The sequence below is a fragment of the Rhinopithecus roxellana genome, chromosome 12 (assembly GCF_007565055.1).
Source record: "Rhinopithecus roxellana isolate Shanxi Qingling chromosome 12, ASM756505v1, whole genome shotgun sequence".
Taxonomy (NCBI): Eukaryota; Metazoa; Chordata; class Mammalia; order Primates; family Cercopithecidae; genus Rhinopithecus; species Rhinopithecus roxellana.
This window is the reverse complement of record NC_044560.1, coordinates 13721310-13749220: the sequence shown is the minus strand read 5'-3', so window position 1 is coordinate 13749220 and position 27911 is coordinate 13721310. Positions and strand designations below refer to the sequence as shown.

The window sequence follows — 27911 nt, the reverse complement described above, 5'->3', positions numbered from 1 at the left end:
AATGGCTATGTCATGTTAGAATGCGAAGCTATCTTTTGGTATCATTGCTTTATATGTATTAACTGACACATTTACATCTTCAAAAACTCTGAGGTGATTCCATCATTTTCATTGAAGAGGAAATGGCACCACTTCAAGGTCACGTACTTGCCCAAGACCATACAGTAGAAGCTATGGTAGAAATCCTGGTTCACCAGATTCAGTGTGCAGTCTGCAAATTGTTTGCATGTCTGCATACCCAGTAGGTGGATGCTCCTTAAGGACAGCAATCTTTTTTTTTTTTTTTTTTTTGCAGTGAAATGGCACAATCACTGCTTGCTGCAGCCCTGACCTCCCAGGCTCAAATGATCCTCCCTCCTCAGCCTCTGGAGTAGCTGGGACTACTACAGGTACATGCCACTATGACCAGCTGATTTTTAGGGGGGTCACCTATGTTGCCCAGGCTAGTCTCAAACTCCTGGACTCAAGCAGTACCCCCACCTCGGCCTTCCTAAAGTGCTGAGAAAACAGGCGTGAGCCACTGCATCTAGCCTCTTCACTTTACCTCAAACCCTAGTAGTATCTGGCCAGTATGGATGCAATGACAACTAAATTTACTCATTCCTCGAATGAATACACTGGAATACAGTGTACCGTGGTACACTGGTTTGTACCACTGGGTAAACAGCCAAGAATAAGACCAGCTTCCTAGCGAGCAAAAATGCATCATTTTAGGTGGCAAATGCATAATTTTAGGTAGCAAAAGTTGACATCCATGAAAACAAAGGAGAGGGAACTGGGGAAGTGTCTGAGGCAAACCAAGTAAAGAAACAAGCAGTAAGACCAGGAGTGCCTTCCAGGATAAAGAACCGTGGGCATGGTACAAAAATCTCTGAAAGAGAAGTCAGCTTTTTGGAAAAAAAGGAAGACAGGGTGGCCAGCATGGCTTGAGTAGACTGCTGAGTGACAATAAAGTTACCAAAGCAGATTTGGCCCAATCCTATTAGCCCTTGCAGGCCATAGTAAGAAATTTTTGTTTTATTCTGAAACTGCTTTCTGAGGATTTTTAGCACACCTGTGATCTGACTTGGGCTGTAGGGAACAGCACGCAAGAGTATTGGGGAGTAGACAGTATGGCCACTGATTATAAGGACTCTTCAATTTTGAAGAAATGACAGTGACAGGTACTGAAATGGACTGAGATCAGAGGATCGTATTAAAAAATCTTATTTTGGACATGTTTTTTGGTATGCCTTTTATGGCATTATGGCCGGGTGTGGTGCCTTATGCCTATAATCCCAGCACTTTGGGAGTCTGAGGCAGGTGGATCACTTGAGGTCAGGAGTTTGAGACCAGCCTGGCCAATATGGTGAAACCCCATCTCTACTAAAAATAAAAAATTAGCAGCCAGGCACAGTCGCTCACGCCTGTAATCCCAGCACTTTGGGAGGCCGAGGCAGGTGGATCACCCGAGGTCAGGAGTTGAAGAGCAGCCTGGCCAACTTGGTGAGACCTTGTCCTCTTCTAAAAATATTTTAAAAATTAGCCAGGCGTGGTGGCGGGCGCCTGTAATCCCAGCTACTCAGGAGGCTGAGGTGGGAGAATCGCTTGAACCTGGGAGGCAGAGCTTGCAGTGAGCTGAGATTGTGCCACCTGAACTCCAGGCTGGGAGACAGAGCAAGACTTTGTCTCAAAAAAAAAAAAAAAGAAAGAAAAAAAATTTAGCTGGGCATGGTGGCAGGCACTTGTAGTTCCAGTTACTCGGGAGGTTGAGGCGGGAGAATTGCTTGAACCTGGGAGGCAGAGATAACAGTGAGCTGAGATCGCACTACTGCACTCCAGTCTGGGTGACAGAGAGGCTCGGTCTCATATAAATAATAAAATAAATGGCATTATCAAGTAGGTAACTCAATAGGAGTCTAGCTCAGGGAGAAGTTTGAACTGAAGATTAAACACCTCAAACATAAAGATGACACTGAAAATCAAGAGACTAGGGATTAAGTATACGGAAGGCCACCAAGGACAAAAAAAGACAAACTAAATCACTGCATGTTTGAAAGGATCCACTAGAGACAAGTTAGTGAGGTAGGAGGAAGAATAGTGTTGCTTGAAAGAACACAAGAGTGTGAGTCAACAAAGCAGTGAATGAGTCCAATCCTGCAGAGGTCTAATAAAATAATTCAGAACTGATTGTTCAACTTGGCAAAAGGAAGGCTAAATCTTAAGAGTAGTCAAGTGGAGGAATAAAAGCCTACGGAAAAAGTAAACAAATGGACTGAATGATTGGCTAGATACAAGCACAGTTGACCCTTGAACACAGGTTTACACTGTATGGATCCACGTATAGGCAGATTTTTCCACCTCTCCCACTGCTGGGACAGCAAGACCAACCCCTCCCTCTTTTTCAGCCTCAAAGATGCCCCAGCTGGAGTGCAGTGGTGTGATCATGGTTCACTGCAACCTCAATTTCCAAGGTGATCCTCCCATCTCAGCCTCATGGGTAGCTGAGGCTATAGGCACACGCCACCATGCCTAGGGCTTTTTCAAAAAAAAGTTTTTAAGAGATGAGGTCTCCCTATTGTTGTCCAGGCTGGTCTCAAATTCCTGGGCTCAAGTAATCCCCCTGCCTCGGCCTCCCAAAGTGTTGGAATTACAGGCATGATCCACCATGCCTGGCAGGTAAATTTTTAGGAAATAAAAAAATTATACTTGAATTTTTACCTGTGCAAGGGGTCAGTGCCCCAACCCTCTCATTGTTCAGGGGTCAACTGTACTCCAATGATGTTCACTGGTTTGTTCATATTGGAATGTCAGCAACAATCATCTTAGAAAATAAGTATTATGTGCTTTTCCTTTATCACAGAATTGTAAAATCAAAAAGAGCCATGTGGAAGGCCCTTAAAAATTCTTAAGTTGCTGCACACACATGTAAAGTTCTATTATCAACCACGGATAGAACGTAGTCACTCACTCTACCTTAGTGTAATCCCTACAGAAGTTTCATCAAGCTTTTTTTGCTTGTTACAAATCACTTTAAACCTGTAAAACACCTGTAAAAACAGCTCCTCATTGTTGAAGGTATGTTTACTGTCCATGTCCTTTCAAAGATGGTTTTACCATCTTTATTTCAGTTATTACTGTGGTGAGTGCTGTAAAGGGCAAGTCTCAGCGTGTGATTGGAACATTTAGGATACGGGTGGGAGAAGTCCACCAGGCAAAGGGAAGAGCATTGCAGTTAGACAACCAGTGTCTGTGTATTCCCTGAGGCAGGAGCAGAGCGGTGGCTCACACCTGTAATTCCAGCACTTTGGTAGGGCGAGGCAGGCAAATCACGAGGTCAGGAGTTTGAGACTACCCTGGCCAAGATGGTGAAACCCCGTCGCTACTAAAAATATGAAAAATTAGCTTGGCGTAGTGGTAGGCGCCTGTAATCCCAGCTACTCGGGAGGCTGGGGCAGGAGAATCGCTTGAACCCAGGAGGTGGAGGTTGCAGTGAGCCGAGATCGCACCACTGCACTCCAGCCTGGGCAACACAGCGAGACCTCAAGAAAAAAAAAAAGAAAAGAAAGAAATTAAGATTGTAGGCATTTTCTTCCTTGTTTTGCTTCAACTGCCAGAACTCATAATCAAACCCTACATGTGTTGACCTGCTCAGTTCTGGTGAACTTCCTTTATACGGATGTTGCTGTTTTACCTCATACTATGTTAACAACTCCATGTTTCCCCAAATTTTCATTCCACTCAGTTTTAAATGCAAAACAGACTTGGTTGTACATAGCCAAATATTAAGCACAAGCGTGCACATGCACGCGCGCGCACACACACTCACACAACTCCGACAGAGGGTGTTCCAGTCATTCCTTAGCCTTTGTTCACTTGCTAACATGCCAGGCTCCTTCTGCCTCAGGGAATACACAGACACTGACTGCAATGCTCTTCCCTTTGCCTGGTGGACTTCTGCCACCGCTATCCTAAATGTTCTAATCACACGCTGAGACTTTCCCTTTACAGCACTCACCACAGTAATTACTGAAATAAAGATGGTAAAACCTTAATCTCATCACCTTTTCTTTCCCTTACCCAACTTCCAACACACCAAAGGGTTTACACAGGCACTACTAAGTAAGTAAAAGTGAGTGGCAAAATTTTTAAATTTAGAAATTTATTCTGTTTAATCCACAAGCTTTATATAGCTTTAGTTTTTAAAAAAAATCAAAAAAAAAAAAAAAATCAAAACAAAAACAGTGAAACCAAGACACTATTCCAAAGTCTGGGCCCTTCCAGCCTTCCAAATACAAGAGCTCTGAAACTTGTATATACCAATCGGAAGAACAAGACAAAGATATGAACAGAGCCATGACATTTCATTAAACAAATTGTGTGTAACTGAAGGATCCTTTCTGGGACTAGCTCATTGCCTTTAAAAAAGAAAAAAACAAAACAAAAAAAACAAAACCAGAAGAACAGAATGAGAGTCCAGTGTTCCAAATCAATTTGTTACACATCCATATAAACCCACAGTGTCCTGGCAAACAACATGCTTTCATTTTCTGTCTCATCCTAGAGCTCGAATCCTGATTCATTTCAGCAGAGACTCCACAGGCAACAGGAAAGATGGTGGCATTAAAATATTCATTTATACTTTTGTGGTAGTTCAAAACAGTGGTCTTATTTCTGGGCAAGCTTACAGACCATACAAGGTCAGTAGCATAACTTAAATGGGAGCTAAGACTCAAATGAAAAAAATGTAAGAAGAAGAAAGAAAAACAAAAAGAAGATCAAAACCAAAAAAACAAACAAAAAAAAACCCTCTAGGAATAGCCAGGGCATTTAAAGGAACCATAAAAATGCCAACAGTATTTAAACCCCCTTTTTTAAAAAGGGAATTTTTTTTGGCTTAAAATATTTCACTCAATGAATTATGTCAGCTGTCAATGAAAGAATGTCACTAATACACTGTGGACACCTTTTGCAATGTAAATCCATGCCCCCTTTTTTTACATGGTGAACTTCAACCTAGCAATTATTACAACAAATGTTATAGTCTAAAGCTCAAACACATTTTAGCAATTTTGAAATTGAACTGCGTACAAACCAAATAAAATTTACATCATAACAAACATTTCCCCCTAAGACTGTGGGGACACTTGGGCCTTCCTCATTGATCTCAGGGCCTTTTCACGCAGGTGCTTTTCTAAATCATCAAGGTTATCTTCAGCTTCACTTTCAGTCTCCTAAAAAAAAAGCAACAACAGAATTTACATGGTTAAGTCTTGAGACGCTGGAGGGAAATGCTGAGTAAAGAGCAAAATCAAAGTGTGGGGATGGCCAACGACTGAATATACTAAACCCCAGGGAACCACAAACTGTAAATGGCTGAACTGTTCGGTGTGTGAATTTTATCTCCGAGTAGTCAATTAGTAGAAAAAACAATTTTGCTACTTCTCAAAATAAAGTGACTTTGCCTATCTGTACATATACTGCAAGAGAGCCATACACAGAGTTCATAAATACCTTCTTCGGCTCTGGCGCTGCCACTGGCTCTTCCTGTGCTAATGTGGTTGTGGCAGCTGCAATGGCTGCAGGGGTCACAGCAGCTGCAGCAGCTGCAGCCACAGCCTTTTCCTTCTTGTGTTTTTTGTGCTTCTTGTGCTTCTTATCCTTTTTGTGTTTCTTGTCCTTCTTTTTCTTCTTTTTCTTTCCACCTCCTTCTTGATCTGAATTCTACGAAGGGGGAAAAAACAAACAAACAAAAAAAAAACCCAGCATTTATAATCAATCTGATTAATATTCTGTCCAACTGAACATTTTATTTCCTCAAATCCCCAATGGACAAATCTCAAGATTTCCAAAAGGCTTTGGAGGGTGTGAGCAGGGAAGGCCCAAGGCCAATTATCACCAAGAAAGGTATTCAAAGTCAGGGGCTATCTCCAGGATGAGCTGAATTCCAGCTCCTGAACTATTTGACCTTAGACAAATTGTTGAACTTTTTCTGAGACCTTTTCACCTAAAATAAGTGTAATAATCCCTACCTGATAAAGCTCTTGTGAAAATTAAATGGGAATATCTGTAAATCACCCATAATACTTGCCCAACGTGTAGCAGACTTTTAATAAATGGTACCCGCCATGAGTCTAAACACATGCCTGTATGAATGCCATGTCTCTAGCTACCATCTGAGCTCTCCTATCTTTACAGTGGGGACGACTGGTTCTTCCTCATGACACATATACCAAATTTATGTAAAAGGCAGGCTCCTATAATTTAATCCATAATATTTCAATTTCATACTTCTAAGCAATTACTTAAAACTCCTCACAAGTTTGCTTGCACAACTATTCAGTCAACCCAATTAAATATGGACATCTGAGGCCACAGCAGGAGGATCACTAGAGGCCAGGAGTTCAAGATCAGCCTAGTCAACACAGCAAGACCCTGTCTCTACAAAACGTTAAAAACAAAAAATCAGCCAGGTGTAGCAGCATGTGCCTGTAATCCCAGCTACTTGGGAGGCTGAGGCGAAGGAATCACCTGAGTCCAGGAAGGCTGTGGTGAGCTATGATCATCCCACTGCACTCAGCCTGGGTGATAGCCTGAGACCCTGTCTCAAAAAACAAACAAAAAACAGATGGACATCTAACCACTGATTTTATACAATATAGAAACCTGCCTAAGATCAGATATATAACTCACAAATGGGAAAAAAAGTTTGAACACTAATATTTTAATGCCCCAATGACATTTTCTCTGCTTCAAAGTAACCACATACATATCTATAAAAGGGTGTCCAAAATAAGGCAGACACATACTCTTGGCGGCGATGGGCTCGGTGTTGGGCTTTTGGCCTTTTTGACCAGTACAGCTGGTGACCAGTTTGTAGACGGTGACTGAGACTGGACAGGGGATGGAGGTGCTGGGGGCTTTTTAGCTGCTGGCTCAGGAGACCCAGAGACAGATCGGGAGGATGAGACCCTCCTTACAGACTGTGGGCTTGGGGAAGCAACCCTAGACAAAAAGGAAAAAACATTCAGCATTGAGAATAGACACCTCTTCACATGAGAAAACCACCAACTACACTGTACAACCAGGTTATGAATTTCAAATATACCACTTAGATTGCTGGTTGATTCTACTAACATATATCCAATTTACATCCCTATGTTTCCTAGAGGGTGGCTAAAGCCTCATAATCCTCTATCCATTTTCTTAATGATGCTTCTTATGTAAGATTAGTAATGTCAGTTCCTTACATCACACACAAGAAATGTTCTATGTCTGTCTTAAGGTTAGTTTTGGAAGCATACCCTTAAAAACATATTGATAACTGCTAAGAACCAAGTAAAAGCCTGTGGCATTTAACTTATGCCACAGAAACTATCTCAAAAATGGAACAGGATCTGTAAATAGTACCTAAAGTTTGACTTAAAAGCTCATATTCATAACTTATTCCTTTTATATGGGGGGGGCGGGAAGCTTCCAAATATAAAGAGCTATGTAAGTATTCCTAAAGAAAAAGCATAAAATGTTTTTACTTTTTTATCTTTTTAGGTTCCGGAGTCCTGGAGACTCTCCTAATGGGCCTAGTACTTGGAGATGGGGACTGCCTTCTTTGGGGTGATGATGACGCTCCTCTTCGAACGGGTGGAGGACTTGAGGAGGTCTGAGGAGCTCGAGGCCGTGGTGAGGGCGAATGCCGTTTGTTTGGTTGTGGTGATCGGGCCTCCCGGGTAGATCGGCTTGGGGAAGACCCTTTCCTATGCTTGGATGATAATGAAGGTGAACGTCTCTTGGTGACTGGGGAGCTTCTTTGTTTGGGAGGTGGAGAATGGGAGACCCTCCGCTTTGGTGGTGGAGATGGTGATGCTCTTCGTTTAGGAGGGGGAGGAGGTGAAGCCGTTCTTCTCTTTGGAGGTGGAGAAGGAGAGTATCTCCTCTGTATTGGAGGAGAGTATCTTCTAGGAGAAGGTGAGCGCCGGCGTGGGGGAGGAGAAGGAGTCCTAGGAAAAAGATATATAATTAAGCTGAAAGGCTTAACAAAATACAGAAACAGGATGAAGAGAAAAGTAATCAGCAGGTTTGACTATACTGTAGTTAGCACTAGGCAAAGGGAATATATTTATAAGTGAACATGCCATCTTTATATTCTCACTTAAATATCAATAAAACTTGTTTATCTCAGCTGACTGCAACACAGGACACTTTGTCTGCAGGACTAAATACAAAAAAGAAGAAAAGACATTTTGATTAACAAATTTGCAATTTTCAGAAGATGTGAATTCATCAAGTCTTTTAACATCTATACGAAATCAACAGTGTTTTTTGGAAAGAGAATCTTGCACTGTATTAACTGAACATCAGTTATTATATAATAACCAAGTAACTCTATTAACCAAACTCTATTACGGTCACCTTAGGAAGTCTGTGCTACACTGTATGAATAATTAAAGAGTTCACTGCACAAGCCTTAAAGACACTTCTACCTCCCCTCAAAGAGACTGTTCCATTTTCTCTTAGAAGTCCACTTATCAGGCCAAACTGCCTAATTTCCTCTTGGATCTTGCAGACTTTTAGATCAAAGTAAATTCCTGCCCAGAGTTAGCTTTACAACAGGCCATATACTTTGGCAATGTGGTAGGGTACAGTTTCATCACTGTATCTGGACAATTATTTAGTAAGTCTGAACTCCCATTTCCTCACCTGAAAAATGCAAACAATACCAACTATCAAGGAAGGTCTCTTTGAGGACTAGTAGTAAAGCATATAAAGCGCCTAGCACTTTGCCTGGCACATAACAGGCATTCAAGAGTGGCAGCCAGGCTGGGCAGAGTTGGTCACACCTGTAATCCCAGCACTTTGGGAGGCCAAGGCAGGAGGATCGCCTGAGATCAGGAGTTTGAGACCAGCCTGGCCAACATGGTTTCATCTCTACAAAAAATACAAAAACTCGCTGGGTGTGGTGGCAAGTGCCTATAATCCCAGCTACTTGGGAGGCTGAGGCAGAAGAATTGCTTGAACCCAGGAGGCGGAGGTTACAGTGAGCTGAGATTGTGCCACTGCACTCCAGCCTGGGTGACCGAGTCAGACTGTCTTTAAAAAAAAAGGGGGGCGGGGGGCAGCATGCCATTACATTGCTTGGCAACATATCCGAGCAATGCCATTAAAACTTTAAATTTTAATTTTTACTTTAAAATAGTTGTAGATGTACAGAAGAGCTACAAAAATAGGAGATCTGCCACTTCACTATGCTAGTATTTTATATAACCATAAGAAAATTACCAAAACTATAAAATGAACCTCAGTGATAACTCAGTATTACTAAAATAGCAAAACCACCCCAATTTTCCACTAATGAATGTCCCTTTTCTGTTCCAGGACTTAATGAATGTTCCTTTTCTGCTCCAGGACCCTACATCTCTTTAGTTCCTGCCAATCTGTGACTGTTCCTGTCATTGTCTTTCATGACCGACACTTTTGAATTCTGGTCAGGTATTCTGTAGAATGACTTTCAATTTGGGTTTCTCTGATATTTCCTAATAATTAGACTGAGGTTCGGCATAATTGGTAAGCATACTACAGAAGTATCCAGAAAATACATGATGCCAGTATGTTTTATTGAGGATGTTATCTTTGATTATTTAGGTAAGAGCTATCTGCCGGGATTCTCTAAATTTTCTCTTTGCAATTACTAGTCAATACCACCTTTCAATGTATTAACATCTTTATCACAATATGTGATTCACCTGCTATAAAATCCACCTATTTACCCATTTGAAGTATACAATTAAATGATTTTAGTATATTCATATAGTTCTGCAGCCATTACCATCCCCATGTCCACCCCACCCTAATCTGTGTTCTATCTCTACAGATTTGTGTATTCTAGACTTTTCATATAGATGGAATCATGTGATCTTTTATGACTGGCTGAACAATGCTAGTCTGCTTACTCTAATAAGATATAATAATCAGAAAGATTCAGAGATCCTTTTGTAGTTCATAAGCATGATGACTGGGTTTTCATGAGCTGTGCCTCTCTCCAACCCTGTTATGAAGTGAGCACCATTATTCATCTGATGTGTCAGGGGCGGGGGGAGTTGGGGAGACGCTCCAGTTAGCATATTTGACAAAGTACCTTCGTCGTGGTGGTGGTGTGGGAGTCCTGCGCCGTCGAGGAGGAGGGGCGGGAGAAGGAGACCGTCGCCTTCTGGTGGGTGGTGGGGATGGACTTCTCCTCCGTCTACCACTAAACCAAGAAGAATTACAGTTAATTTTTTTTCTATTTTTTTTTGAGATGGAGTCTGGCTCTGTCGCCCAGGCTGGAGTGCAATGGCACGATCTCAGCTCACTGCAACCTCCACCTCCTGGGTTCAAGCAATTCTCCCGCCTCAGCCTCCTGAGTCGTTGGGATTACAGGCACCCATAATCATGCCTCGCTAATTTTTAAAAATATTTTTGTAGAGACAGAGTTTCACCATGTTGGCCAGGCTGGCCTTGAACTCCTGACCTCAGGTGATCCACCCGCCTCAGTCTCTCAAAGTGCTGGGATTACAGGTGTGAGTTACCACACCTGGCCTATAGTTAACTTTCAGTCAGTGGTATTTACAGTTAAGTGACCCAGAAAACACGGTTTCAATTATCATTAACCCCAAGGGCAGCAATGGTTACTAAGTTTCAGAACAGTGTTTTTCAAACTACAGGTCAAGACCATTAGTCAAGACCCTGGGTGGCAGCATTAAAACACTTAATAAAATCACAGTGTTTTACTTGTGACAAGGGTAAATACCATTCTGTGAAATTTTTGTTTTACTCTGGATCACAACAGAGAACACTCTTGACATGACACAGAGTGAAAAAGTTCAGCAACAGCACATCAGAGCACTGCTTTTTATTGGGGATGCACATTAGAACCACCTGGGAAGCTTATGTGACATTTATGTCTACCAGGTCTAGGCTAAGGTCCAGCCAGGTGTTTTTGGGAAAGGCTCTCCAGGTGATTCTGATTCCTTATTAGGAATCAACTGCTTTAGAGACTAATATAGAAATTGAAAAATGCCAATAGTCACAAGTGGCTTAAGACCCAAATCTGGATGTCTCTGCTCCAAGCTCATAATTTTTTTTGCCCACGACAGGACTCATGCTTCCTGTGAATCTGGAATTATGTTTTGTCTTGGTTCCCCTTTGAAATTAAGAAAGCTCTGTTAACTGAACAGACAAAATCCTAAAATTCACCACTAAATTTTTCAACTTAAATCTGCTTATGCTTTGTGGGGACTAAGACCTCACACTAAATACATATCAAATATTCAAAACCAGGCTCTATCTTCCCTTTCTTTTCTTTCTTTTTTTTTTTTGAGACGGAGTCTCGCTCTGTTGCCCAGGCTGGAGTGCAGTGGCCACGATCTGGGCTCACTGCAAGCTCCGCCTCCCAGGTTCACGCCATTCTCCTGCCTCAGCCTCCCGAGTAGCTGGGATTACAGGTGCCCAGCACCATGCCTTGCTTATTTTTTGTATTTTTATTAGAGATGGGGTTTCACAGTGTTAGCCAGGATGGTCTCAATCTCCTGACCTGGTGATCCGCCCGCCTCGGCCTCCCAAAGTGTTGGGATTACAGGCATGAGCCTCTTTTTTTTTTTTTGAGATGGAGTTTTGCTCTTGTTGCCCAGGCTGGAGTGCAATGGCACGGTATCGGCTCACTGCAACCTCCACCTCCCAGATTCAAGCGATTCTCCTGCCTCAGCCTCCCGAGTAGCTGGGACTCCAGGCATGCACCACCACCCCCGGCTAACTTTTTTGTATTTTTAGTAGAGACGGGGTTTTGCCATGTTGGTCAGGCTGGTCTTAAACTCCTGACCTCTGGTGATCCACCCACCTCAGCCTCCCAAAGTGCTGAGATTACAGGCATGAGCCACCACACCCAGCCTCTATCTCCCCTTCTAAAATATACTGAAGCATAATCCCAAATAATCCTTCCTCCATCTCTAAATCCTAGGCACCTGATGGCAATTTCTAATGGCATTAAACTTTAAGCTGCTGGTATATAACTTAAAATACTTTTTAAATGATGAGAAACAAAACAAAAACATCCTGGAGTAGAGCAATAAACGTTAGTGTTGATTTTACTGCTGTGAGAAATCTCTTTCCAGAACAGCAAGTAGTTCCATAATTTGGTGTGTGGGGTGGGGCGGGGAGGGAAGGGGAGATCAAAGAGAAGAAATTGCACCAGTGATCTAACTCTGTAAAGCAATTGTTTAGCTGCTGTGCCAGCAACTTCACAAAAGTCAGAGGTAATTATAGCTGGGAAAGGAATGCTTTAGCAGCCGAACTAATCTTTTTTAGGTTTTTGTCTTTTATTATCATGCAGCAGTTTCCTCCACAGTGTAAATACCCTGTGCTTTGCTCCATCACAACCACTGCTCACTGGTTCCTTTCCAAGAAAACACTTATTGATGAGATTACCTAAAGCAACACAGTTTCAAAAACTGAGCTACAAAAAGGACAGTGGGATAGCTTCAGCAAGGATAAACACTTCAAAATTCAGTGGCAGCTAAGGCCCCCAAAAGCAGACAGCTGGTTAAGACAGACTAGTGTAATGTCAAACGTATAGGTCTAAGATCCGACTTTGTCACTTTGTGGCCCTAAGAAACTACGAGATTAAGGCCTGAATTAGGCATTTGGCTCTAAAAGTTTACAGTTTTATGGTCACACTGATACTAATAATCAAAAGTTTCAATAAAGATATGCCGGTCGGGCCCAGTGGCTCATGCCTATAATCGCAGCACTTTGGGAGGCCGAGATGGGTGGATCGCTGGACGTCAGGAGTTTGAGATCAGCCTGCCCAACATGGCGAAACTCCTTCTATACTAAAAATACAAAAATTAGCTGGGTGTGGTGGCATGCACCTGTAGTCCCAGCTACTCAGGAGGCTGAGGCAGGAGAATAATTTGAACCTGTGAGGCAGAGGTTGCAGTGAGCTGAGGTCGCACCAATGCACTCCAGCCTGGGTGATAGAGCCAGACTCCATCTCAAAAAAAAAAAAAAAGATATGCAACCCACCTTTCCACTATTGGAAAGACTGAACAGGGCCAAAGCCTTCCATTCGCTTTTATCTCTTCTTCTTCTTATTTTTGAGATGGAGTTTAGCTCTGTTGCCAGGCTGCAGTACAGTGGCGTGACCTCAGCTCACTGCAACCTGCGCCTCCTGGGTTCAAGTGATTCTCCTGCCTTAGCCTCCAGAGTAGCTGGGATTACAGGCACGTGCCACCACGCTCAGCTAATTTTTATATTTTTAGTAGAAATGGGCTTTCACCATGTTGTCCAGGATGGTCTTGATCTCCTGACCTCGTGATCCTCTCACTTTTAATATTTCTCAAGTTTCTCCCTAGTTTTTCCTGCCCTCCCTAATGTCACCACAAATACAAAGTCCCTCCCGCCAAATCTAAGGAGCAATTAATCCTATGTCTTAAAAAGTATCCAGATACTGTTAAAAATTCGTGTGCTGCTTGATGTAAGTTGATGCAAATTATCACAAAAGAGCACAACCAGATATTAAAAATCTAAGTTCAAATGAGGGTCTAAACCAAATTGCTCATGTATAATTCTATCATTAATCTAACGTGTTTAAAAAAATACTCAAACCAAAACAACTTAGGATCTGCACATCCAGAGCCACAGTCACCATATATTTAAGAAAGAGATGAGGTCACCTAAATAGTAAATTAAGTCACTAAAATTTTTGACATGTAACCCTAATTTACAAAGTAGTGTCTAACCAACCTTTTAGTCACTGGCGATTGCCATCGCTTTCCCATCTGCATCCTGAGAGCAGTGGAGAAAAACAAATGTCAAGAATTCCATTCACTAAATTATTTACTTGGGTGGGTTAAGTACCATTAACGGAGACATTTTTAAATATTCAAAGATGTTCAGGAGTTAAAGCTATAATTATTTGGCTTATTTTTCTAATCATGCACACATATATGACATGGTGGTTTAAAATTTACCAGTTCTAAATTAAATATTAATAACCATCAACAAAGCAAAACAAAACAAAAACCCTAAAAAGCAAACAAAAATCCAACCATATCCAAATACTTGAAGTTAATCAAATTCTCAAATAATCCCAAATTATCAAATTTCATCACAATTACAGAACATCAGTGAACATCACTGAAGAAAAGATGTTACCGAGGGGAAGTCTCTTTTTGCCGCTTTCGTGGTGATGGAGAAGCACTCCGGGAAGGGGAATGTCTCCGCCGCCTGCCAACCTCACCATTCTTCACATGGGACCTCTTGGGTCGTTCATCTTCTGAGGAGGAGGAGGAGCCAGAGTCTATAATTACACAATAAAAAAAAAACATTACATTAGGTTTGTCCTTGAATCTGTCCAAGTTTTCCGAAATCTAGGTGGATGGAGCATTCACTAAGGCAAGCAAGCGTGTATATAGGCCATGAGTTCTGAACGGAATCATTATCAATATATGATCAATGATTTCAAAGCCAAGCATATTCATTATTTAAGTAAGACATACAAATCATTTCCACAGTGTAATCCAATCAAGATGGCACACTCTAAGAAGTCTAGGCTGGGCACAGTGGCTCACACCTGTAACCCCAGCACTTGGGAGGCCAAGGCAGAAAGATCACTTGTGCCTCCTGAGTAGCTGGGATTACAGGCCCGCATCATCATGCCTATCTTTGTATTTTTAGTAGAGACAGGGTTTTGCCATGTTGGCCAGGCTGGTCTCAAACTCCTGACCTCAAGTTATCCATCTACCTCAGCCTCCCAAAGTGTTGGGATTACAGGCGTGAGCCACCGTATCCAGCCTGGTATGTTCCTATAATAAAAAATGCAAATAGCAAAATAATAAGGTAAGATTCTTTTCTTTTTTTGTTTTGGAGACAAAGTCTTGCTCTGTTGCCCAGGCTCCCAGGCTGGAGTGCAGTGGTGCGATCTCAGCTCACTCACTGCAACCTCTGCCTCCTGGGTTCAAGGGATTCTCCTGCCTGGGCCTCCCAAGTAGCTGAGACTACAGGTGTGCGCCACTATGCCCGGTTAATTTTTGTATTTTTCATAGAGACGGGGTTTCGCCTTGTTGGCCAGGATGGTCTTGAACTCTTGATCTCAAGTGACCCGCTCACCTCGGCCTCCCAAAGTGCTGGGATTACAGGTGTGAGCCACTGCGGCCAGTCTAGATTTTTAATAGGGAAAGATGTTCTAAATATACCATTAAGTTAAAAAGGGAGGCAACATATCTACAGTTGAGGTTCTGTGGGGTTCTTTCCTTTTTCTGAATAAAAGCTTTGGGAGGTTGGAAAAAGAATGATACTTTTCCAATTTTATACTTCTGTTTCACTATTGTATCCTATTACCTTTTTTTTTTTTTTGGAGACAGAGTCTCGCTCTGTCGCCCAGGCTGGAGTGCAGTGGCCGGATCTCAGCTCACTGCAAACTCTGCCTCCCGGGTTTACACCATTCTCCTGCCTCAGCCTCCCGAGTAGGTGGGACTACAGGCGCCCGCCACCTTGCCCGGCTAGTTTTTTGTATTTTTTTAGTGGAGACAGGGTTTCACCGTGTTAGCCAGGATGGTCTCGATCTCCTGACCTCATGATGAGCCCGTCTCGGCCTCCCAAAGTGCTGGGATTACAGGCTTGAGCCACCGCGCCCGGCCGGGACCTATACCTTTTATAACAAAGTAACAGAAGATTAAATTTTGCAAAAGGACTTAAAACCAAAAAAAGAAAACAATCCTGCATCCTCAGACAGATTTCTATGTAGGCAAGTAAGTACTCGTGCTGCACACATAGATGTTTATATACCAAATATTTTTTATTAGGAAATTCAGGTAGAAAAAAACTTTCATCACCATCCATACCAGATGAAGACTGCTGGTTTTGTCGTCTGTATTGGCGTCTCTGCTGCACGGAATCTGCTGCAGCCATTTTGCCACCTTTATCTTCTTCTGAAAGATGGATGCATTTAGAAAGTGTTTCTTTAGTTACGCATATAGAAAATTTGCAATTTGAATAGGAAAATAGTCTCTCAAACCTTCATTTGGTTGGAACAAAAATACAACTACTGTATTTTTTTTAAAAGAGTTTAAAATGCCAATTCACATGCTGACTTAGACTATCTTCACCAAATACAATAAAATGTATTTAGGCATTTATTACAGGTCAGGTGGGTGCCAAGCATTTTATAAGCAGATACAGTTAACTGTCAAAAACCTCTACTGCCCCTATTTCGGAGCTGAAAGAAGAAAGGCTCAGATAAGTTAATTAAAACAGAAACAGTTAAATTCTAGAACAGGAGATTCCAACCAAGTCTGTCTGACTTCAGAGTCTTAGCTCTTATCCTATGCTTAATCTTCAAGCAGAAGGGGATGACCAAATGTGCAAAAAATCAAAATCAGCTTTAAGAAAAACAAAACAAAAACAAACAAAACACCACAAAAAAACAACAAACTTACCCGATTCAGATAACTCTACTTTTCTAGGCTTCGGTGCTGGTGAAGGGGATTCTCTTTTCTCAGTACCTTTATGTTTTGTCACTAAAAAAGAATAAGAGTGGAAAAGAAGCTTATGTACAAAAAAAGGTCTAGACAAGATGCCTTTCTTTCAATTTTTAAAAATTTATTATTATTTTAAAATAAAGATGGGGTCTCACTATATTAGTCAGGCTAGTCTTGAACTCCTGACATCAAGCAATCCTCCTGCCTCAGCCTCCCAAAGTGTTGGGATTACAGGCATGAGCCACTGCACCCAGCCAAGATGCCGTCCTGCTATTACAAAAATGGGTGTGACTACTCTCAAAAAGAATTTATGAATTAAAAAATTCCTGTAAGATCTTTTTGTCATATTCGAACACTATATGAAGTGAGGCAAGAATTTTTAACTGTTCAACGAAAAGCCTCAAGAAGTTCTACAATGATTTTCAAATCTTGAGATTCTCCCAAGAAAACCAACATTTAAGGGAAATTGGGAGCTGCTACTGAGTAGAAGAAGCTCAGTAAAGTAAACCTCTGTGTGCGACCTGCACTTCACAACCTAAAATACACACCCTCCACACCCACACTCACTCTCTCACACTCAACTTCAGAGAATTCATCAACATGAAAGCTTTTAAAGCAACCACTATAGGTGGCTTCAGAAAAGTAAAAGATGATAAATGATTAAGAAATAAGATCTGATGAAACTTTCACAAAGATATTTGGTCTAGAAAAGAAGAATGGCTGCCCAACAGACTAAAGGTTCTTTATGTAGAGCATAATCTTCACAATAGCACAGGGGATTTAAGCTACCCATGAAAAAAAGCAGACCGCCACAAATGGTAAAAATTATTAAATACGAAGACTCGAGAATTCTTTCCAAAGAGCTAGAAAGAAAAAAAGGCATTTCTATAGCTAAAGTAGTAGGAGAGTAGTGGGTATCCTCTGAATTATCCAACTGTCTTTTACCAATGACATATAAATATGGTAACTACCTTTGGTAAACCTGCTGTATCAGACATACTATTAACACAGTTGCTAGTATCACATCCCTTTCTCCCTGTTCCATTTCACAAAGAGGAAACCTGAGGCTTAAAAAGAAGCAACTTCACCTCAGTCACAAAGACAATTTAATTGAGCTAAGATGTGAATCCAAGAGTCTATTTTTAGGGCATGGGTTTTGATCTGACCAGCTATCTCTGCTTATAGTATCTATCCATTTCTACAACTAAGATTGTTAAGTATATGCACTTATAAACATATATATACACCATAGATTAACCTGAAACACCACTTGAGAACATCCCAATAAGAAATAAACCTACTGACAATTTGATCCCCTCGGGATCCTGATACCTGTTTTGTGTGATTAAAGCAATTATCATAGAATATTTTACTCAGAATGCAGATACATCTCATTTAACAGACATTCACATTCAGAATTCTGTAATGGTTTATTCCAAGGGGCAGTAATTAGAGAACCAGTGATCTAACACAGTAATTGCATCTTTGCTAAAGAAATCAAAATGAAGAATTTACCGGTATGCCTTTTCAATGAACAGACTTTTCTTCTTTTTTTTGAGACGGGAGTTTCGCTCTTGTTGCCCAGGCTGGAGTGCAATGGCACGATCTTGGCTCACTGCAACCTCCGCCTCCCGGGTTCAAGGGATTCTCATGCCTCAGTCACCCAAGTAGCTGGCACACACCACCACGCCTGGCTAATTTTGTATTTTTAGTAGAGACAGGGTTTCTCCATGTTGGTTGGTCAGGCTGGTCTTGAACTCCCAACCTCAGGTGATCTGCCCACCTCGGCCTCCCAAAGTGCTGGGATTACAGGCGTGAGTCACCGTGCCCAGTGACTTTTCTTAAAATTTCTACGTAATAAGCCATTTAGACAAACCACTGGATTGGGTAAAGAATGGCTATCACTCAATTAGATATCAGGAATCATGACAGTGCAAATAGCAAACTATATTTCATACTTGTATTTTAACAAATCCAAAAATATAAAATATTTTAAAATTGTTAACTATTTGAGGCTGTTTTTTTAAGTCCATATTTTTAAGTGTTACTTAATCCTCAATTTCTGAAAAGATATTATGGGCACCTAGTTAAAAAGTGCATGTCCAAGTTACCACCTCAAAGAACTGGGTTCCCAAACTTGCTTTGGAAGCTGATTGTTTGGACACATCTTCCCCTAAGAAACATTAAAAATGTGGTTATGCTTACCAGTTAGTTGGCAAAAGCCTACTCATTATATAATACCAGTGAATTGTAACATTATTTACATTTTCCCCCAATGGAAATACACATCTGGAGTTGCATCCTGATTCAATTTCTCACTAATTACTTAGCTAAAGTAGTCTTTATTAATACATTTATATTAGCTAGGGTGTGGTGGCGGGCGCCTGTAATCCCAGCTACTCATGAGGCTGAGGCAGGAGAATCGCTTCAACCTGGGAGGCAGAGGTTGCAGTGAGCCGAGATCGCACCACTGCACTCCAGCCTGGGCGACAGAGCAAGACTCCGTCTCCAAAAAAAGAAAAATTGATACCATCAAACAAGGATCATTTATATACTCTTCCTCTGGTTTCATACAATTGAATCAGCGCTATTAATATTGTAATAGCCCTTCAGATGTCTATTTTTCTAGATGAGACTTTACACCATTTACTTTTTGGTAATGTTGTTTTATTTTAAGTATTCAAGGGACAAAATCATTCTAGCATGAAGTCAGACATTGTAGAAGGCAACTTTAAAACCAGAATTTTAAATTTACTCCAACAGTCCTATTAATTATTAATCTTAGATCTGCCTAAAAGATCACTTATAAAGATAAGTTATTCTGTGACCAGCAATAGTAAAGTGACCATTAAGTGTCTAGAGAGCACAATTTATGTGGCCAAGCTAATCTAAATAAAATTACCACACCGCCACCACCAGTATCAATCATGTTAACATACTTCACTGACTGTGCCACTGATTTCAAAGCACTATTTTATGTACTACTAAGATAATGCCAATTTAACAAGATGTCAATAATTACAAATGTTTCCCCTAAGATCCCTTCAGATGACTGTATACTCTTTCAAATAATTAACCTGTAAGTTCCCCAAAACACTTTTCCTGCCTCCCTCCCACTCCATTTGCCCACTACCAAGAACAGAGCCCTAAGGCCCTGATTAGTGGCCACTACAGAAAATATAACTGTAGTATCTATTACATTTCAATGATGTTACTGTTCTAAGTAGTAGAAACTGCAAAGTAATTTCTGAAATTATACTACCAGACAGAGAAGCTAAACAATTTCAACCCTGCCCTCCACCTCTCACCTTTAGCAATCAAAGAGGAATTCTGGGATAGGAAAGCTGGGAAAAGTATTCATTATTTAACTGGGAATGGCAACTCAAGTTTTATTCCTAGCTGGTTGACCTTGACCAAGTCAACTAACCTGAAAATCTGTTTCTTGATGACAACTGTTAAGGTCTTTTCTAGCTCTGAAATTTCATCACAGAGGGCTAGGATCAGTTTAATATAAAAGGTTATGTCTGGGCCGGGTGTGGTGGCTCATACCTGTAATCTCAGGGGTTCGAAGCTGCAATGAGCTATGACTGGGCCACTGCACTCCAGCCCGGGTGACAGAGTGAGATGCTGGCTCTATTTTGGGGAGCAGGGAGGAGGTGGGGGAGAGGTTATTTCCAAGTAGCTCAAACCAATATTCAGCTCCAGTTGTCACAAGGGAGACTGCCTGTAGCGCCTCTCTTTGAGTAGGCTGTTTGGACATGGAAGCCCTGTCCCAAAACCCACAGAACTACTTATTTTCACCATGGCTTACTTCTTTCCTATGTACATATCCACTCTGTCTTGTTTGCAAAAAGTATATGCCAAAACACAAGAAATTAGCATCTGTGCAGATGCTTTTTAAAAGGTACCTAATAATTCTTAACAATCAACCTATTTTAACAAAGATTGGTCCCTCTGTTCAGGTACTTTTGCAACTCTTTTGCTATATGATACAAACAGAAAAAAAATTATCACTTGATGTGTTTTTGCAAAGTAACAGGTGGAAACACGTTTTTTTCCCCAGAGAGCTTTGTGGCTCCAGACAAAGAATAAATATTCAGAAGTACAAACTTCACAGGAAAAGACAAAATAGGTCAGGGTCATGGGCATCAGATTTGGACATGGTAACTAAAAATGGACTGAAATTTTCCCAATGCTGAAAAGCAGTATGGTACATGAGGTTATGAAAACAGTGATCCTGAAGCCCCTCTCTCAAACTGAGGACTGAACCTGGAACAGTTACAGGCTTCTCTCCTTTCACTAGCTGCTCGTATAAGGGGCCAACAAAAATGTCCATGTCTTATTTAATCAATGTATCACTACAATAAAAATGTCACAATATAGAAAACATTACTTTTTAAAGACTACCATAAACTGCTGGTCACCCTTTCACTCTGTCAGCTTATCTATGCCTCATTGTCACAGATACAAAAAAGGAAAGCAAAATTTGCCTTCCTAGGTATCACCACATTGCATCATTGGGGAGTGGAGAGAGAAGGCAGCAGGGTGAATAATTAGCAATGCCGGTCTCATCAAGCTCATTAAAATGTATAATGAAAATTTTGTCCATCCCCATTTCTTTGTTTCTAACCTGAAATTTTTTCTCTCTCTTTTTTTTAAGAGTCAAGATCTCGCTATGGTGCTGAGGCCAGCCTTGAGCTTCTGGGCTCAAGTGATCTTCCTGCCTCAGCCTTCTGAGTAGCTGGGACTACAGGCTCATGCCACCACACCTGGCTCTAACCTGAAATTTTCAGTATGTGTTAACCTATAGATTGCTCCTTAAAATTCAATTGCTCTAGCAGCTTTTAAGATCCTCCCCATCCCTTACTACTCACCTTTTAGGCTGTATCATTCCAGCCCTAAGCTCCAGAGAGCCTGGTTCAAATGGACACTAGTTTTTTCCATGCGTATTTAATGCTCACAGAACAAACCCCAATAGACCACAACCTTCACTCAGACTAACACAGCATTCTACTTGCCTGGCAGGATCACAGATCATAAATTCCTCAGAAATCAATCTGCAGAATAAAGCAAGGACAACACTCAGAAGAACCCTGCCTAGAGCCTAAATTAAAAAAACAAATCAGCTTTTAAGAGGACACCATGTCCTTTGCTTGGGAGCGCAACGCAGCCAAGAAAGAACTAAAAGAGAATATGAAGTCCTCTTACTTAAGATATCACACCAAAAATCTTCAGGAGAAAAAAAAGTTAACTGGCCTCATAGTAATAAAATGATCCCTTATCATGCCAACGCAAACTTCAGTATATTACCCCAACTCAAACAGCCCACGGCTGGTAAAAGATTTATCCACCTGCGCAATGCCAGAGGGCATTGCTAAAAACAAAACACTTTTACACATAAAAAAGCCCCAAGATTTTAAAGCAGGAAAGAGGTAGGCCTATAAGCAAACTTACAGAGAGTATCAGATACAAATATTATCTAGCTATTTTATACTTTGAGAGTAAGCAGGAGCAGTAACTGACTATGCTTTGTAATCAAAGAAAGACAGAACATGTTTCATATGTGTTTGATTTTTACCTTTACCTGAAGTTCTCCCTGGAGACACGGAAACACGACTTTTTCTTGTACGGTTTGACTGCTGGGGTGTTGGGGAATGCCGAGTTTTGGGTGGTGGAGTTGCAGGAGGTGATGGCCTGTGCCTTCGCCTTGGAGGACTTGCTGAAGGAGATAACCTACGAGTTTTCCGAGGGGGGCTGGATGTCCTCTTGGGAGGCTTCTTTGGTGGTGACCGTGAACGAGATGAAGAGGATGATGAGCTACTCCCAGACAAGGATGCTGACGAACGTCTTCTTCTGTGGAATAAAGTATTCATATTCACTAATTGCACACTTATAAAGAACGGCCTTACAGGTATGAACAGTTTACACAAAAATACAGCTATTTTAATCCAACTTTTGAGTTTATGTAGCTAAGCACATAAATGAGTCCAAAAGAATGGGGAAAAAAACCATAACCTAGGCCAGGAAACAGCTAGTTCTGAGACTAAATATAAACAACTTAATCTGATAAATGCTTCTGTCTGTGTTCTCTCTCCAGTTATAAAACTTGTCAGGTTGAATGCTATAATAAAATAACTAGTCCTTCTGCCTTAGGAATGGTATTGGTGTTTTGGAGTTTGCATACAAAATTTGGAGGCAAGGTATTTTTCATTTAATAACACAATGTTGAGAAACCTTCAGGTTGCATTTTTTAAAAAGGTGTGCAAAACTAAGAATTCATTTAGCTACATAAACTTAGAAGCAGGGGCCTCTCGAATTCTGCGGCAAAATTTGTGTTAAGTTCTGTTGCAATTATGTGTACCTGCAGAATTCACCTTTGGCGGAAGAATTCCTGAGAACCTGAAAAAAAGAAACCCTACCTTAAGTGTGAGATAAAAACTGGCTGAAAGGGAATCTTAAACAATCTGTAAAATATTGACTGCTAAATGGCTGAGTAAGCACAATTTAAACATGCTGTTTGCAAAACTCCGGTATAAGAAATAGCTGTTTCCACTAATCTCGTACTAGGAAGCACCAGCATTACTATTCTCCTAAAGGGGAATTAGAAAAGTGTGATGCCTGAAAACTGACTGACCATTTACCTCACTAATCTCCTCTATGAGCAGTAACACATCAATTCTTTATAACAGTGGTAATAGTTCGATATATCTTGACAACCCCTCCCCAAAGAGAATTTTCAAACATATGGGACTCTGAAAAACCTGACTGCAGAAACAAAGTAACTTTATAAAGCTTACTTGATTTTTCCCCTCTTTATTTCCAAATTGATTTGGTTCCCTGAAAAGAACTTTCAAAGATTCAAACAAAAAATTCTGTCCAAAATAAAACTGGAAGCTTAATCATTGGCATTTCTTCCAAAGCCAGGTGAAATGTATTGCAAGAAGGCACAAAAACTCTGCTACCAGTGCACTAGGACTCTACTTTGGGTAGATTTAGCCACTACCTTTTGTTTAAAGTGATATATCCAAGATTGAAATATTTTATCATATGCTCATTTTAGAATGATTTAAGAAAAAGAACACTGGTACAGTCAGGGTTTTCAAAAATAGACACTAAACTAGTAATAACAATTATATCTATGGAATACAGATATATTCCCCTGGGATTATGGAAAACTTCCAAGTTATGCTATTTCTGTCTGAATTACTTATAAGCCTCATTACTTCTACAATGAGAATTTTCTGAGAATTTTACAAAAAATTCATAGAAAATATTTTTCTCAAAGTATAATAGCAAATGAATTACTTTAATACTGGCAAAAGGAGCCTACTGGCCCTATCATCAGCTACTTTTCAGAAGCCAGTTAAAAGCCAAAGAGAAGATGGACAATTCCCTTACTTAGTAGGATTTCTTGGTGAACTCTAGAAGGGTAAAAGTTAACAGAAAAAGTATCAATAAGATGATTAATTTCTCGTTTACTTTCCAACACCAGACTAGACATTTTTCATAACAAGGACAATTGCATTACACTTCAAATGAAACAGATTCTTTAGAAGACATTGTCTAGTATCACCTATGAGTTCTTTCTTCCAGGGAACACTAATTTAGATTATCCTAAAAGAAAGATTATCCAGAAGTGTCAAACACTTGACACTTCCAAATTTTAAAAATCTTACCGTCTTACTGGCGATCTACTCCTTCTATGCCTTGGTGGAGGAGGCATTCTTCTTGGTGGAGTTCTTCTTCGAGGAGATGGCCGCCTTCTTGGGCTTGGCCGCCTTCTAGGTGAATACGATCTGCCACAACAAACAGAATTAGGTCCTGAATAAACCAGGAGTGAGGAATTTCTTGGCTTAGTTTTCTCAATGGCTACATCTAAAAAATAAATTTCAAGGATCACAATTTTCCATTTATGTAGACACTTTTATGGTACACAGAAAAGTGTCCTCAAATTCTCTGTGTACGTTCAAAAAATATTTGTACTAAACATCTTCTACTGCTTTGAAATTATTTATCTAATTGTACCCAGTAGAGTAGCATATAAAACCTAAGATCTTTGTTGATCTTAAAGCTACAACTCACCTTGATCGGGATCTATGGCGCCGTCTAGGTCGAGTGTGAGAAGGAGAGCGGGACCGCGTCCGGGATCTTGATTTGGAGCGTGATCGAGACCGTGGTCGGGCCTTCTCCTTCTCCTTTTCTTTTTTGGAATTTTTTTCTGGAGAAGGTTCTTTAGGCTCTGGTATAGGTTCAGGTTTGGGAACTTTCAGAATGTCACTGTGGAAACAAAAGCTTTTTTTTTTCTTTTGCCTTCTTGTACTCAGACTTCTAAATCATTATACAATGATGTAATAAATTATTTCTAAACCTTTCCAAAATTTACAGACTTGTTTCTAGCTCCAAAAGATATATACATACCTATCAGTGAAACCCAGTGAGCAACTAATAATTCTAACCATGTACATTTTCTTTTCTTCTGAGACAGGGTCTCACTCTTATCACTCAGGCTGGAGTATACTGGTATGATCTTGGCTCACTGCAGCTTCAACCTCTCAGGTTCAAGTGATCCTCCCACCTCAGCCTCCTGAGTAGCTGGGACTATACACATCTGGGACTATAGGCATGTGCCACCATGCCCGGCTAATCTGTGTGTGTGTATATATATATATTTTTAGTACAGAGTTTCACCATGTTGCCCTGGGCTGGTCTCTAACTCCTGAGCTCAAGCGATCCACCCACCTCAGCCTCCCCAAGTGCTGAGATAACAGGCATGCGCCCCTGCATCTGGCAACCACATACATTTCTTAAAAGTGCGAAGTTGTCCACAATACATTGAGGAAAAAAAGCAAGTTACAATACATAAAATACCTGAAACAATATAACCAAAAGATAGTAATGGTCACCCTTTGGGGCATTTTCTTTGAATATACTCTCCTAAACAATTTCTTTTCAACAAACTAATTTTATAATTTAAAAAATCTAAAAGGAGAATAAGTAGTTTAACTCAGATGTCATTATTTGCAGTCATTATTAATCTAAAATTGTGATTATTCATAAACGAATTTTTATGTACTTGCCTAGTAGAAGTAGCCTCTTGTACTGAAGGTTCTTTTACTTTCACTGAAGGTTCTGGGAGCTCTGGAGTTTTTTCCTTCTTTTCTGGAGCAGGGGAAGGACTCCGGCTCTTGGTTCTGTGACGGGGAGATCGAGAATGACTGCGCTTTCTCTCTCTCCTGACAGGGGAAGATCGTCTTCTAGGGGAAGGAGATCTGGATTTGCGTCTAGGATGAAAGCAATTTTTTTCAGGTTTTTAAATAACATGGATTGGAAGAGAGGAGTCAAAGGGAGAAGTGAGGATTAATCTTTAGTTACACTACTATTGTTTATATCTGAGATGCTTCCCTATGGAAGTAAGACATCCTAATCTCACCTACTTGATAGGGAAGAGAAAGACAAGCAAATGAAAGATAACACTCTGGAGTATATCAGTTATAAGGGAGGAAAGCACTGACTTGGGACTCTAGACTTAGGTTCTTTATCATTCCCAGAGATCAAAAGACCAACTTTTCAGAGGCAAAGAGGATGCTTTAAAACCAACGATAATCTCTGACAACAAATCAAACTCCCAAACATGTTAACATTTAGATGCGGACAGATTACAATGAATGGACTCCTCAGATTACATACTGAGGAAGAGCCTCAGTATGCCAGAAAAATGACTAGTACTATTAAAGCAACATGTTCTTCAGAAAAGAGAAATACATCAAACATGAAGAAGATAGCTTTTTTGGAAGAGAAGCCCTCTTTCTGTTTAATAGTAGCCTGCCTAACTCAAAGGTTTTTTTTCTTATTCACACAGAAGGAAAATGGCAGACATACTTCATCAATAGTCAAGTAGTTACCACCATGACGATTTGTGCTTAGCTCTGTAAGTATTACTTCCACAAGGAGATTTTAGTATCAAATATATAAATGAAAGGGACAAAGAAATTACCTATTCTCTTTACTAATTCCAGCAGACATTTATGAAAGAAATAAGCAGAACCCTAAAAATAAAAAGCCTAATGGAGTTCTCACCTTTTACCACAAATATAGAAGCTGAGTCGTGGATTTAAAAATGTGAACCTAACAACAGTCTCATTGGAAGGAAGAAGAAAACAAATAAATGATCTGAAGTTTGGGTTCAGTACAACCATCTAAGAAAAGCAGAACAGGGAATTAGGTAAGTATTACATGAATGGCTAATGAGGACAGGTTTTGAGTACAAATTTCTTTTTAGAAGAAAGGAAATGGAAAGAAAAAATGAGTCAGAGTACATTTTAAAAAACCCAAATTAACTGTTATGAACTAAAGCAATATGGAAGAAAAGTTTAAAGCTTTGATTTAGGAATTTAGAGTTGGACAACTCATCAAGATGTGCGAGACACTGATGGTTAAATTATCTGTCTCAAACAAAAGATGACAGATTTCTTCAGTCCAGAGGCAAGCCATAGCTCACCATGAAAACTGCATTGTTAATGATTCCTTTTTAACTAGGGAAGTTTCTACACACAGAATTTCTCAAGACCTAAAGTACCTGTCAAACATCAGTTACGCATCTATTGTATGATACCTTCTTGGGCTACGAGACCTCTCCCTTTTTTCTCTGCTGCTTTCTTTTTCTTCCTTATCCCTTTTATCTTTGTCTTCATCTTGCTTTTTCATAGATGCCAATTTTTCTTGTTCAATCTGCAAAGACCAGGTTTTCAGAGTACACATAGTTGAAAATTTGAGAACAACAAACTGAAGACTACTTTGCACATGTGTTAAAACACCAATGCTATTAACTATCATTTCATCAGCCTCTTCTTTTGAACCAGACTGTTCTTTCTTCACCCACACTACAGACACACATTAAGATTGGTATTTTCGCCATTCATTTACAAATAAAAATTCACTGAACGTTAATCTCTAAGATCTGAACTAAAGAGATGTTTTTAAGCTTACTTCAAGAAAAAAAAAAAAATCAAAAATCACTTTCACATTGACCTTATTCTTTCTGGGAGCTCATCTGTACTGCCCACGTTAAGAGTTTATGCTGGCCTGGCACGGTGGCTCACATCTATAAACCCAGCACTTTGGGAGGCCGAGGGTGGGCAGATCACTTGAGGTCAGGAGTTTGAGACAAGTCTGGTCAATATGGCAAAATCTTGTCTCTACCAAAAATACAAAAATGAGTCCGGTGTGGTGGTGTGCACCTGTAATCCCAGTTACTCAGGAGACTGAGGCACAAGAATTGCTTGAACTCAGGAGGCGAAAGCTGCAGTGTGCAGAGATCACACCACGGCACTCTAGCCTGGGTGACAGAGTGAAACTGTATCTCAAAAAAACAACAAAAACAAAAACAACAAACCAAAAACTCCTATGCTTACCTTTCAGTGTTAA

General features: G+C 40.5%; 1 protein-coding gene and 1 pseudogene across 18 annotated transcripts in view; one reads left to right on the top strand and one right to left on the bottom strand.

Annotated features, from left to right (window-relative positions):
- Positions 1-4120: 4120 nt before the first annotated feature.
- Positions 4121-27911, bottom strand: part of SRRM1 (serine and arginine repetitive matrix 1) — a 29711-nt gene continuing 5920 nt past the window's right edge. For 3 of the 18 annotated variants that reach the window (XM_010355720.2, XM_030942679.1, XM_030942680.1), the window contains 14 exons: positions 27100-27215; positions 25565-25768; positions 24570-24764; positions 24164-24283; positions 22066-22340; positions 16446-16526; positions 15852-15938; positions 14164-14308; positions 13753-13794; positions 10112-10222; positions 7512-7976; positions 6789-6984; positions 5494-5703; positions 4121-5213 (listed from right to left, as the gene is read on the bottom strand). In XM_010355720.2, the coding sequence (XP_010354022.1) occupies positions 5109-5213; positions 5494-5703; positions 6789-6984; positions 7512-7976; positions 10112-10222; positions 13753-13794; positions 14164-14308; positions 15852-15938; positions 16446-16526; positions 22066-22340; positions 24164-24283; positions 24570-24764; positions 25565-25768; positions 27100-27215 (2352 nt within the window). In that variant the 3' untranslated portion in view covers positions 4121-5108. The remainder of the gene's footprint in view (positions 5214-5493; positions 5704-6788; positions 6985-7511; positions 7977-10111; positions 10223-13752; positions 13795-14163; positions 14309-15851; positions 15939-16445; positions 16527-22065; positions 22341-24163; positions 24284-24569; positions 24765-25564; positions 25769-27099; positions 27216-27911) is intronic. The other 15 variants (XM_010355725.2, XM_030942684.1, XM_030942685.1 and 12 more) reach the window with 7 other exon arrangements.
- Positions 9961-10055, top strand: LOC115892595 (annotated as a pseudogene).